The 14344-nt window shown below is 40.0% G+C and overlaps 1 protein-coding gene across 1 annotated transcript; it reads left to right on the top strand.

Annotated features, from left to right (window-relative positions):
• The first annotated feature begins 515 nt into the window (after positions 1 to 515).
• Positions 516 to 5174, top strand: LOC141631336 (uncharacterized). The gene is made up of 8 exons (XM_074444021.1): positions 516 to 1020; positions 1336 to 1481; positions 1592 to 1774; positions 1869 to 2096; positions 2196 to 3191; positions 3302 to 3707; positions 3892 to 4117; positions 4310 to 5174. Exons 1-8 carry the CDS (start codon positions 516 to 518, stop codon positions 5172 to 5174), a joined length of 3555 nt encoding a protein of 1184 aa, XP_074300122.1.
• The last annotated feature ends 9170 nt before the right edge of the window (positions 5175 to 14344 follow it).

Here is a 14344-nt window from a genome sequence, read left to right as displayed (position 1 = left end):
ACCTAAAGCATAAATGGTGACATTCTCCAAGTTACGAGACAACCACCCAAAACACCTAACTCATCCCAGTTCAATATCTATTGATCCCAACTTATAATCACCTCTCAACAACTCCGGCTACTAATCCTCATTACCGCAAAGTGAATACCCAAATGAGATTTCAAAACTAACAACATCTCTCGCCTAACATGGTTCTTATGTAATCACCACAACACTCACAAAAGTATACCGACTATGCTAACCTCAAGCTCAACTGAGACTTCCAAGTAACACTTTCATCACCAATGACCAACAACTCCCTAGAGGTGTTTCCTTCTAAGTTCTCATCATAAACCCTGCTCCATGTCAAAACCTCAAGCGACAATACTCGAGTTACCAAATTCTCAAATTCCAAGTATAAACAACAAGGCCAAGGACATTGATAATTACGATATAAGAAAAATCATGCTAGAGATAGAAAGAGAAAATTCTCTGAAATTCACCTGCGTTCTAACCTAAACTTTAGAGCCGTCATCATGGCTGTTATGACATTCTCTGAGAATACTTTTTCATCGTTAGCATCATCATCAAAATCACCAAAAAAATCACAAAATTCTTCAAAAAAATCTCAAAATAAACAGAATGTTACAGCAGATCAGGTGGATACTAGGAACGTTCCTCTTAATAGTAGTCCTAAAGTCCCTCAGACTACGGATACTGGGATGACTAAGCTGATGAATGAAGTTCAAGGTATTCCAGTTCTGAATCTTGATGAAGGAAGGAGTGAACAACCTGGAACTGGATGGGTCCTTCGCCGTGGTGGGAGAGATGTTCCTATAATGTCAACAATCAACGAAGAGGAGGAGTTTGAGGATATCCTTCAGTTTACATCTGATGATGTTAAAAAGGAGGTAGCTTTCTGGAACCATTCTGTTGTTTGTTATATATTAGGAGCAAACCCTTCATGGGATGTGATTGAAGATTATGTCTTTAATGTGTGGGATCAGTTTGGGGTGGATAGGGTCTCGTTTATGGACAATGGTGCTTTTCTTGTTAGATTGAAGAGGCGAACGGAGAGAGATGCTTTTTGAATTTCAGGTATTACTTATTTGAAAACAAACTGTTGTTGTTAAACCATGGAATTGAAAGTGATTTGGTTAATGGAGATGTGGATATAGTACCGGTGTGGATTAGAATGACAGGAATTCCTTTAAAGTTTTGGGGTGATTTGTTTATCAAAGATTACGGGTTTGGTTGGAAAGTTTGTTAAAAAGATGAATTGACAACGGACAAAATCAGGCTCGGCTATGCTAGGGTCTTTGGTTGAACTTCATATGGGACAAACTTTGCCAACAGTGGTGTATTTTCTGGATGAATTTGGGAATAAAGTGGAGGTGAAAGTTGAGTATGAGTGGAGGCCTGTTGCCTGTGTTGTGTGTAAAGGCTATGGGCATGATGGACATCAGTGCAGGAAGAAAGCAGCAGAGAGGAAACCTAAAGCTGTGAACAAAGCGGGTAATTTACCTCAGAAGCCAAAGCGGAGTTTGGCGCCTGTTCGACAAAGAACTTTGTGCGAAAGTGCGAGAACCACACTGCTAAGTCTCCTGTGCAGGTTACTCCATTGTTTACACCTGAAGTGTTTCCACCATTAGCTAAGGGTATCTCCTCTACTCCAGCTAGACAGTTAATGAGAATGAATAGGCAGGATGGGGTTTTTGGACAAAAAGTGGTTGGGAAATCTGGTGCCTATACTTTTATGGATGCCTTGAATGGGATGACTACTCCTGGGGCAAGGGTTATTGAGAGTGGAAAGGACCCCCCCTCCAATAAATCTAATGCATAGCTTAGGTTTTTGGAATGTCCGGGGTCTTAATGACCTGAATAAACAGAAGGTTGTGAAGTGGTTTATGCATAATAATGGTGTAGGATTGTTTGGGCTTTTAGAGACTAAATTGAAACCTAGTGGTCTTCTTAATAAGAATTCTTCTTTATGTGATGGGTGGAGTGTTTCTACGAATTGTAGTTGGCATAAAGGAGGTAGAATATGGGTCCTTTGGAATCCTCTTTGTTTTGAAGTTACTTTCTTAGCTTATGGTGCTCAGTTTATTCATATGATGGTAGTATCAAGAACTGATCATAAGAAATTTTTGTTAACAATGGTTTATGCTTTTAATGGGATCAATGAGAGACAAGAGCTTTGGAATTTCTTAAAGTAGGAGTCAGGTGTTGCTCTTTACCTTGGTTGTGGTGGGACTTTAATCTTTGTCCTTTTCTCTGTTGAACGTCCGGGAGGTAATACTACTGAGGCTGAGATGCAGCAGTTCCAAGATTGTGTTTCTATTTGTGGGATGGAGGATCTCTCTGCAACTGGAGCCCTATTCACTTGGTCTAATAAACAGGATGCAGGGAGTAGAGTTTATAGTAGGCTGGATAGAATTATGGGCAATCAGGATTGGATGGATAATTTTGGTGAGTATTTGGCTCATTTCCACCCTGAAGGTCTTTTTGACCACTGCCCCTGTACCTTGGTTGATAGGCAGACTGATTTTGGTGGTAAGAAAAGTTTTAAATATTTCAACATGTGGGGGTCTGCTGAGGAGTTTAAGGAGTGTGTTTCTGGTGTTTGGAAGAATACTTATGGGGGCACTAAAATGTTTAAGGTGATTAAGAAACTCAAAGCTTTAAAACCTGCTCTGAAGTTGTTGAACAAGACTTGTTTTTCTGATGTGGAGAATAGTACTGTTATTGCTAGTGCTCTGTTGGAAGAGGTTCAGAAGAAGATTATGGAGCAACCAGGGGATATGGAGCTTATTCAAAATGAGTATAACCTGTCTCAAGAAGTGAGGGCTTTGATTGAGGCTAGGGATAGCTTCCTGGCTCAAAAAGCTAAGATTCAATGTTCCATTGCAGGGGACATTAATAATGCTTATTTCCACCATGCTATCAAGAAGAGAACTATGCTTAATAAAGTTATGCAAATTGAGACAAAAGATGGAGTTCTGTGTACTGAAGGGAGTAAGATTCAGCAAGCTTTTCTTGACTATTATGAGGAGCTGTTAGGTAAAAGCAACCAGACTAATGATGTTAATGTTAATGTAGTCAGAAGAGGGAGTTGTTGTACTGATGATCATTGGGCATTGTTGGCTAAGCCTGTTACTTTTGAGGAGATCGGGGAGTCTGTCTCTTTAGTATTCCTAAGGACAAATCTCCTGGTCCTGATGGTTATACTAGCCAGTTCTTCAAGGATGCGTGGGATATTATTGGAGATGAGATTGGGGGTGCTATTATGAATTTTTTTGACTCTGGCAAACTTCTCAGTCAGATTAATTCCACTGTGATCACCCTTATACCTAAGGTGGATAGACCTACTAATGTTACTCATTTCAGGCCTATTTCATGTTGCAATGTTATATACAAGACAATTTCTAAGCTCCTGTGTAATAGGTTGGCTTTGGTGTTGCCTGACATTATTAGTAGGAATCAAGGGGCTTTTGTCAAGGGTCGTAGTATTCTTGAGAACATTCTTATTTGTCAAGATTTGGTGAGATATTATTCAAGGAAAACTGTGTCTTCAAGAAGTATGTTTAAATTGGACTTGCAGAAAGCCTATGATACTATTGAGTGGGGGTTTGTTGAGCAAATGTTAGGTGCCTTGCACTTCCCTGAGAAGTTTAAGGGGTTGATTATGAGTTGTATCACCTCTACTTCTTTCACTTTGAATTTGAATGGTATACAATTTGGCTATTTTCATGGGAAAAGGGGATTGAGGCAGGGGTGACCCTATGTCCCCTCTTATCTTCACAATTTGTATGGAATATTTGACTAGGATTCTGGACTATGCTACTCAACAGTGGTATTTTAGATACCATCCTCTGTGTGCTGGGCTCAAACTGAATCATTTGTTATTTGCAGATGATTTAATGTTGTTCTGTAAAGGTGATGTGAGGTCCATGATGCTGTTGCTGAGGGCTATCTCTACTTTTTCAGCTAGCTCAGGTCTGAGAGTGAATGCTAGTAAGTCTGAGGTTATTTTTAATGGAGTTTCTGATGCGGTTAGAGCTGACATTGTTCAAATTTCTGGATTTAAAGAGGGACAGCTTCCTCTTAGATATCTGGGAATTCCTATTCAACCTGGCAGGCTAACTAGGCAGGATTGTAATATTCTCTTGGATAGGATCACTGCAAAAATCAAAGGGATTGGAGCTAGGAAGCTCAGTTATGCAGGAAGACTTACTTTAATTAATTCTGTTCTTAATACCTTACACAATTATTGGGCATCCATTTTCCTGATTCCAAAATGAATTATCATTAGAATTGAGGCAATTTGCAGAAATTACTTATGGGATGGTGGAGCTGAGTATCAAAGAGCACCTCTGGTAGCATGGCATACGGTGTGTTGCACTAAAAAAGAAGGAGGTTTAGGGATTAAAGAAGCAAGGGTGTGGAATATAGCAACAGTTGGTAAGCTGGTTAACTGGATTTATACTAAGGCAGATCGGTTGTGGGTTTTATGGATTGACCATGTGTATATGAAAGGTGGGGATTGGAATTCTTATACTCCTCCAACTGATGTTAATTGGAATTGGAGGAATATTTGCAAGGTGAAGAGTAGGATGGCTACAGGGTTTCAGAATGGTGTTTGGGTTCATGATCCCAAAGGCTATTCTGTCAGTTCTAGGTACTGTTGGTTGCAGGGTACACACCCCCCTATGCAATGGTATGAGGATGTTTGGGACAGCTGGTGTGTCCCTAAGCATGCCTTTATAGGTTGGCTTATTAAGAGAGAAGCTCTTAATACTCGTTTGAAGCTTAAGCATATGGGCGTTTGTACTACTGATAGCTGTGTTCTTTGTGAAGGTGGACCTGAATCTCATGATCACTTATTTCAGGACTGTCCTTACAGTGTTAGGGTGATAGGTTTTATTGAAGACTGGTTGCAACTGAAGCTACTGTCTCCTGGTTTACATTATACTATGCAGCAAAGGAGAATTGGAAGAGTTGCCTTACTGGCCTGCTGGTACCATCTCTGGCAGGAAAAAAATAGGTGCAGATTGGAGTTGAACTTGCATACTCCTGGTTGTGTTGGGGAAGCTATAAAGAAGCTGGTGACAGTCAGACTGAGAGGATGCAATATAATCCCAGCTCGTAGGTCAGAGAAAGAATGGTTACAAAGAATAGGGGTTATTATTTCATAGTTTGTCTTTGTAACTAGTAGTAGTCTGTGTAGTTGTTGAAAAATGTATGCTGCTTGATGTATCTTTTGTTATTGATTTATAAAAATGCTCACATTACACCAAAAAAAAAAACAAGGCCAAGTTCTATAACTTTAGTAACATATGCAACTCACACTTTACAACACTAACAATTCCATTAATCAAGCACACTCACTTCATGTCAAGCAACTAAGAAACATGCAGGTATTTCCTACTACACTAGCTAAGTCTTTCTAACATCATAACCCCTCAAAGCTAGGGTTATAGGTCAACCACAAACAAACTCCACAAAGCCAAATTATCCAACCAAGGTTAACATCCCACAAAAGAAAGAGAACTATCTAAAAGGCGTTAAGAGAGGATAAGCAGAGACCAAAGGACAAGTTAGGGGTACAAGAATATCTTTCAAGCAAAACAGAAGAAAGTTTAGAAGAAGGATAAGCACTAAGAGATAAAGAATAAAGAATGAGAAACATCTTCGAGGAAGGAAAAGCATTCTTCAAGGTTGGGCAAATCTTCAATTTCTGGCAATAGGCACCAAATTTTGATCTTCACGTTGGTAGGTTTAAGGTCATTGATCCAAGGGCACAAAAACAGTTGACAATTCAACAAACACGTTAGAACCTACCACGAAGCATACACAAAGAGACTACCAACTTAGGTCCTTAATTCTACCCATCTCTCATTCATTATTCAAGGTCAAGTTCAAATTTAAATTCGGGGTACACGTGTGTGCGTCGGGAGCAACATAGGCAATAACGCGGAACCCCCGCAATAACGCGGAAATATAACTTATAAATTCAAGCGGAAATTTGGAAATTTTTGAAACTTTTAAAGTTTAAAGAGCGGGTTCATTAAAATCCAAAACACAAATAAAGAATGCGGAAACAAAGATTAAATCATACAAACGTGATAGTCAAGGTGAGGGAAAATATATCCCTCGAATGACAAAATGATAAAAGGTGAGTCTAAGCAATCCTACTAAACCGACTACTAGTCCAAGGTGCTCGCTAGCTCACACATGTCTTCACCCCATAGATGCACCAACTAATACCTGTCATTCATGTAAACATGAATGCCACAGTCAGTGGGGAGTAACTCAAGGTTCTCCCAGCCACAAAATGTCAAAACGAACATAACAAAGAACATAAACACATAACCATATTAGATAAGATATGAGTAAATCGAATTATAACTAAACATGGGATCATACGTGTTTAAACCAACAAGGATAAAAGAAATGGTAGGATAAACAAGTAAGTAATGCATAAGCAACAATAAATAATTAGAACAGAAAGACGAGGAAGCAGACACGACCACTTAGCCACGAGCACGTATTTCAAGGACATATAACCAAGGTAATCATCCAAATAATGCAAGACATTTATCACTCTTAGACTATAATTTCCCCGGGTAGGACTACGATAATAATACGGTCCAAGTCTAAATCTGCATATTCTCGGGTGTACATACCGATTCGACGTGCGCCAGCACAGCACGCACCCAAGACTCGACTACTAATGAGACCGAGTACCCCAATCGCCAAAACAGCACGAAAGTGGCGGAAAGACTAAGATAAGACTCACTTGCCAGAACAGCACAAGTGGCCAAAAGCCGTACTTGCGTAACAAAGACAAGTAGGCCAAACGTACTTGCGAGCAAAGACAAGTAGGTCAAACCCGTACTTGCGAACAAAGACAAGCGGGCGGAAATGTATCTCAAGCATATACGATGGTATTATGGCATTTCTACAAGAATACGACTCTTTTCAATTAATCATGTGGAATAAATTACTCGTATTTGCAATACGATAAATAAATGAGAATAAATGAATTAAAGCTCATATAATAGATAAATGAAGATATTTCATATAGTTATGACATGAATAAACAATAAGTTCCACATTTATGATTCATGTGAGAAATATATAAATAAACGGCAAATAATGAATTTAAGATACATAAAACAAGTGACGGAATTCACTTTAATTAAACCCGAACAAAAATATTTCACGGATAAAAATTAACCCAATTTAATTAACATGTAGAATAAATCATACGTACTTGAGGCGTGATAAATAAATGAAAAAGAGCAAGTACAAAGTCGTAAATGGAGTATTCCACGTCATTTCATACTTTTATAACGAGGACTACCATTTTATTTCATATAACTAAGCCATTTGAGCAAAAAGAAAACAAGCGGGAATGAACAATTGCATTATGTAAAACATGAGATGAAACGTAAATAATCACATGTGAGCCATTCATAAGCATATGCCGCAATATACGAGTGACCCAACAACCACAAGGCATGTTCAAAACTTAACATAGGATATGGGAAGGCATAAAACAAAGGAGGAAAGACGGTCGCGAACTGCACAAAAGACGAGATGGACACACACGGGTTAAGGCCGTGCTGCCCAGCCAGCCTGCCCACCCTTGCCAACTGCCCAGGCCATGGCATGGCCACTGCCCAGGTGCTGCCAGGCCGTGATAAACCCAGCCCAAGCCGTGGACAGCCCAGTCCAAGCGTGTCCAGCACAAGGCAAGGGGACGAGCTCAAAACTTCAACAACTTACCCAATTCAATGAAAGAGGCAGATAACATGTTACAAAGGAGTATAGCATATACGGATTACGAAGTTGTAGTATAAGAGCATGAATGAACGACAAGGTATTATCGGAAAGATAAATCATGTGATTCAATAACAAAATATACGCGTTGATTATGGAGTGTCTGACTGCTAGACCCGACTAGAAGTAATCATCCAGAAACCCAATTCGTTCCCGAACAGAAATGCGGAAACAGACCGAGTCAGACAGTCCCATTTCAGTTACTCTTATGTCCCCAAAAACAGTCCCGACAAGCACCATTTTACCCGCCCCAAACAAACTCATACACAGTCCCAAAATGGCACTTCACAGTCCATGAGTTCAAGAGTGACCTGCACAAAGCGACTCAAAACAGTCCTACAAATGCATACAACCAGTACCCAGAACTCAACATGTATCCGTCTCAATTTCAGCGTTTAAAACCCCTATTTCGGCTGTCCATAACATCACACAAACCGGACCAAAGATGGTATCCAAAACAGACTTTAAGACAGTCCCAAAACGGCCTACTCAACACGAAGCGACAGTCCCAAAATGTCCCGAAGTACCCGCAAAAACTGACTCAAAACCGTCCCAATTTCTGTCTTTAAGACAGTCCAATTTGACTCCTATAACTTCTATGTAGCAGTGCCAAAAACAGAACTCAAACACCCCAGTTCAGCTTCATTTTGAGATGGAAAATTTACATACAAATGAGAAAAACATAAAGGTTCAAACTTTGACAAACAAGAGCATAAAAACGACACAAAAGACAGAAATGTCGACATTTGTCGAGTAACCTATCACCGTTACCTCTTGGCTATTCACACTTCCGACTCAAAGCTACTCCGAGTTATCCATGATAGAATCTACACACAAAATACACAAAATTAAAGAGGAATTTCGAACTGAAAAAGGGACGGCAGACCTGAAACGTGAAGAAAGTCAGTCCCTTTCTTACATAGAAGGAAGGAGGACGGAAAGAGGAAGAGTTTGGTGTAAATTTTATCGAATTTGGTTGAGAATGGAGGCGGGATCTGGGTCTCAACTCGGCAAAAAGATGGAGTTTGGCTCTGTGTCGATGTTGTCGATGTTGTTGCATCTGGTGACTTCGAAAAAAAGAAAGGAGATGAGGGGAGGTGGGGACGGAGTGGTGAGAGAGGGAGTATGTAATAATAATAATAATAATAATAATAATAATAATAATAATAATAATAATAATAATAATAATAATAATAATAATAATAATAATAATAATAATAATAATAATAATAATAATAATAAGATAATAATAATAATAGAAAGGTTATTTAAGTTAGAGTGTAAGTGAGTAGGTGACGGTAACAAAGACGGAAATATTTTTATTATTATCACCTATTATTAATATCCGAATAAATATATATATTTTTTTACTGACTAAACTTTTAAAAATATAGTTTCCATAAAAATTATGTTTAAAAATGAGATTAATTAAATTGAGCAATTGAAAATATAAATAAAGCGATAGAAAGATTAATTATAACCGCTAAGATTGAAAATTCGCGGGTGTTACATGCTAGCAATGACAGATTACTTCTCCAAGTGGATAGAGGCAGAAGCATTCACGGAGGTAAAGGACAAACATGTCATTTTATTCATAAAACGAAACATCATTTGCAGATTTGGTATCCCATCAGAAATCATATGTGACAATGGCTCACAATTCATCTCAAACGATACCGAGGGATACTGTGCCAGGTGGAACATCACCTTAAAAAAGTCAGCACCTAGGACTCCAAAGTCCAACGGGCATGCTGAATCCAATAACAAAATCTACATGGACAATCTAAGAAGGAGGTTACAGGAGTTAGGAGGAAAGTGGGCAGATGAATTGCCACTAGTGTTATTGTCAGACAGAACGACACTAAAGATAGCAATAGGTCAAACACCCTTCAACTTGGTGTTTGGCGCAGAAGCTGTCATTCCGTCAGAAGTTCTAGTTTCCACTCACAGGTATGAAAATATGACAGGGGAACTAAACAATGCAGAGATGTCCAGAAGCCTGGACACAATTGACGAGCTGCGAGCAAGCGCAAAAATCCGTCTGGCTGCCTACAAACAGTCTGTGGCCAGGAGTTATAACAAGAATGTGAAAGTCAGGCTCCTGGAGGTAGGAGAACTGGTTCTCCGAGAGGTGTTTCAAAACACCAAGAATTGAAAGGCTGGCAAATTCGCCTACAAATGGGAAGGACCATACCAGGTAGAAGGAGTTGTTGGCCATGGCGCATATAGACTGATGACTATGGACGGTCAAATCTTACAACGCCCATGGAACATACTTCACCTGAAGAGATATTACTTTTAATAATAAGTAGACTCTAGCTTTCAGAATGATGTACTATGAAAAGCCAAACGTCTTTTAAAAATTAAAATAAAAATCCGGTAGTAGGCATACTGCCAATTTCACTTTTATGTCTGGTGTCTCTAGTTATTTTAAGATTTTAAACTACTATTAGATGGTGTGGTCGGGCAGCGTCCTGGGACAACAGTTTCTCTGGTACCCCATGAGATGGCGACAGGTACTTCACATCATTTTAATAGATTCTCTTATTTTTAGGCTTCTTTAAGTACAACACTTTGAATTCTGGTATCTATGGTACTTTGAAAGGATGTCTAGTAGGACTGTCAACTGCCAACGCGAGGTGACAAGGCACATGGCACTCCAACATACCTAACCTATTTTCTCCACAAGGGGCACCCTCACCAGGCGGACTGTGGAACATACGAAAGGGAGCCTGGTTGACAGCTGAATACGCTTACCCAGCTACCCCTGATACCACCCCCTGGACGTAGCTCGCACTAATCGCAATTAATCAGGGCCCCAGCATGCATGCACACGAACATGGAACGTAGGGATATCTGCGCTACCAGAATCCTGCAGCGTCCCATCGGTCTTAGAATGACGATAAACTTGCCTCAATGACTCCCCTGCTGGCTTTAAACGAGATGAAAACACCTTGCGTCATGAACAAGGTTAAGTAGTCCAAAACTGCGGCATACGTCTAAATCAGCCATCCGGCTGACACGACAGCTAGCTTAGTCTGGATCAGCCTTTTCAGGCTGACCAGGCTGGTCTAAATCAGCCTCCTAGGTTGACACGGCCACTCCTCCTTACATTGCGGCATATGCCTAAATCAGCCATCAGGCTGACACGGTAGCTAGCTGAGTCAGAATGTCAGCCTTCTCAGGATGACAAGACTCGCCTAAATCAGTCAAACAGGCTGACACGGCAAATTTCCTAAAAATAGGGAAAATAAACAACAAGCACACGATATGTAAGCTAAAGCCTTGCCAAACTATGGCAAGGGACATTTTCAAAATATGGCCAAAGTACGGCCCAAAGTTTAACCGCCATCTTGGCGGAACAACCACATAAAGAGTTTCAAAAATTACAGAGTCTGCCACCTCTGGGCCACACCGCCAAAAAGTTCATCAATACATAAAAATATTTAATTATCGGTCACATTAATGACCTCCACCTCTGGCATCTCCGCTGCCTGCTGACCTCCCGTTTTAGGTACCGCACCAGCCTGTGCATCCTCAGCCGCCATAGCTCCCTGAGCTCCGTCAGCAGCATCCTGGGACATTCCAGCTCCATCCCCAGAAGCTTGCTCAGCCAGTGCAGAAGAATTCACCTCCCCAACTTCAGGCATCAACACACTCAGATCAGGTTGAGTAGGATAAATCATCTCCAGCTGCCTCTCCTCTTCCTCTATAGCCTGCTAGGTAGGAGCCTCTTCGAGGGCAACACGCATCCCGCTGATCTTTCCCCGCCAGGTAGCATAGGCAAAAAAGTTGGTGGCCAGGGAGATCAGCTCGCTGATCTTCTCATCAGAGCGCTTGAGGGAGTCAGAGAAAGTATTGCATACCACCTGAGTACGCGCCAGCTGATCAGCCCCCTCTTTCAGCTTCTTCTTGGTGACAGCAAGCTCGGTCTTGACTCCACCACACGCTCCTTCGATCGATCGATCCGTGCCGGATCAAGAACGATCTCCTTGACTCCGGTTACGGGGCGCTGGTAGCACGGCTGGTCGTCTTCACTATGTTGATCATCTTTTTGTTGTAGAGTGCGGACTGGAGGGTCTGGGGCAGGAAAAATCAGGAGTCAGCAAGGAAGTCAGGAGGCAGAATCTAAGTAAAGCAGACAGACAGACAGGTAAAAAACGAAGAATATTTACCATGAAGGCGTTGTGCACGTCATTTTCAGCCATCTCCTCTGGGGAGAACTCCGAAAACGTTTCCTCAACAAGAGGAAAGAGCAGCTGGCCAATCTCCGGCCAGTAGGGCACCTTGTCCACATTCCCAAAGCCCTCTGGGAAATGAGAAATAATGCCTCCGCTAGATGAAGCCCGAGGACTGGCAGGAGGAGTAGGCGTATGGCGAGATAACGGGTTGACCTCCAAGGGCTCACGTGCAGCAGAACTGGAAACTGTGGAAGGAGTCTAGAAGGAGGCAGCAGGAGTACTCCTCTTGGAGGCAGAGGCCACATCAGGGCTGGCAGAAGGTCTCTTTCTTTTGGCACTTTGGAGGATGATTTCCAACTGATCAACTAGGACATATCTAGGGTTCTTGCCCTATAAATAGCCCAAGGATCAAATCAAGAAGGCATTCATTCAAGACACCATATTCACACATCCACACTCAAGATCACACCTAGACATATCATACTCAAATATACGTTCGTCTAGGATCTTGCAGGCCTGACGCCTAGGGCCAGCAGGATTAGCTTTGTGCCACGATTGTAATCATCCTCCTATTCATATAGTGCAATACTTGGCAGGGTACCGTCCCTCCCGCGGTTTTTCCCACATTGGGTATTCCGCGTCACCAAATCTTACGTGTAAATTTACGTTACGCACTTTATTTTTCTATTTATTTATTGACACACGAACGATCATACAACCAACCAACGAGTAAGACTACATTGACCCTAATTAATCGACTTGAGTAAAAATACCTAAACAAGCCTCTTAAATTTCAATTGAACTTATTAGGCCCTTTTATCAAATTCAATAACATAATTGAAACCCATATGATAACTTGATCATTGTATAAAAAGTGAATTGTTAATCTCTTACTCAAATTCTCATGAGAAATTGAAAATTTCATATACAAAAATACTAACATTTAATCTATAACATAATAAAATTATGGGAAAAAATATAGATAATAAAATTAGGATGTTTTCTATTCGAAAAAAATACTAAAAAAAAAGAAAAAAAAAAAGAAATTTTCAAAACATATGAAAGAAAACTTTTCGTAGCATGCTATATTTTCCATAGTTTCAATTTTGTTTTGTTAAGAAGATTATTTTTTATCTCCAAATTATTTTAAACTTTAAAAGAAAACCTTTTGTAGCAAAATAAAGTATATTATTTGGGTTTTTTAAGTTTTGGGATATCTAAAAAAAACCGACTTTTTATATTGCTAAAAAAATAAAAGCTCATTATTTACAAAATATATTTTTAAGAATAAGGCATTTTCTTTAATATTTTTATGTTTTTCTTAATTTTTTTGAAAAAATCTTAGGTTTTAAGTCATATATACATAGTCTATTTTACTTTCGCCTAAATTATCTATTTTTTTTATTAAAATGGCTTATACTATATGATTCTACTCCCTATTTAAACTCGGTTTTATTTGATTATTACACTTTTATTAGTGTGTTTGTTAGCTAATTTCGTGTTCTAGGTGTTTTAGCTTGTATTCATTGCATTTTGTAGGAAATGAAGCATTCAGTAGTGATAGGTCCATTTTATATATAGTTAAACCCCCTATTTTAGCTCGGTTTGGTTCAATTGGTTATTGCCATAGGATTGGTTTTGGGTTTATTTGAGCATTCTTTGCTTGTTTGGATGGTTGTTAGCTTGACCTTAACTCCACATATCCAAACCCGTTTGTCCACCTTTTACCCATTATCCCTAGCCTCTTTTGTCTCTTCTCTTGGCTTCTTATTGTGCATTATTTTTTAGCATTGTCATGTGAGATTTTGAATGTATACCATATTAGATTGCGGGCGCATTCTCTTGAGTCGTAGATAGGAGAGTGTCATTGTAACAATCCGTTTTGGCGGTTAATCTTTTCTGGTGGATTGTCGATCTTGGTATTGAGTTGCTAGTGAGCATTATGGAAATAAGACAGAGTTGGCGACACTTATGTTGTGGGTATTCGATAGTACTACGGAGTTAGTATTGAGAGACTATGCTATAGTTGAGACGATATCGTGAGCCATGTTCTGGATGTATGCGTGGTTGGTGGAGTTAGTGTTAGGTGTCCATGTTTTATAGGTTAGGTTGGAACTTCGGGGACGAAGTTCATTTTAAGGAGGGAAGACTGTAATACTACGGTTTTTTAAGTTGGTTACTCGGCCGAATATGGCTTACTCGGCCGAGTAAGTGTGCCGTGTTTTTCTGGACTGGTTACTGCTCAGGAATACTAGGCCGAGTATGGGAATACTCGACCGAGTAGAGGATGCTCAACCGAGTATACTCTATACTTGACCGAGTATCCAGTCTGACGAAGT

This window comes from Silene latifolia, chromosome Y, assembly GCF_048544455.1.
Source record: "Silene latifolia isolate original U9 population chromosome Y, ASM4854445v1, whole genome shotgun sequence".
In the NCBI taxonomy this organism is placed as follows: domain Eukaryota; kingdom Viridiplantae; phylum Streptophyta; class Magnoliopsida; order Caryophyllales; family Caryophyllaceae; genus Silene; species Silene latifolia.
Note: the sequence above shows the minus strand (reverse complement) of the source record. Positions and strands in the feature narration are given on the sequence as shown.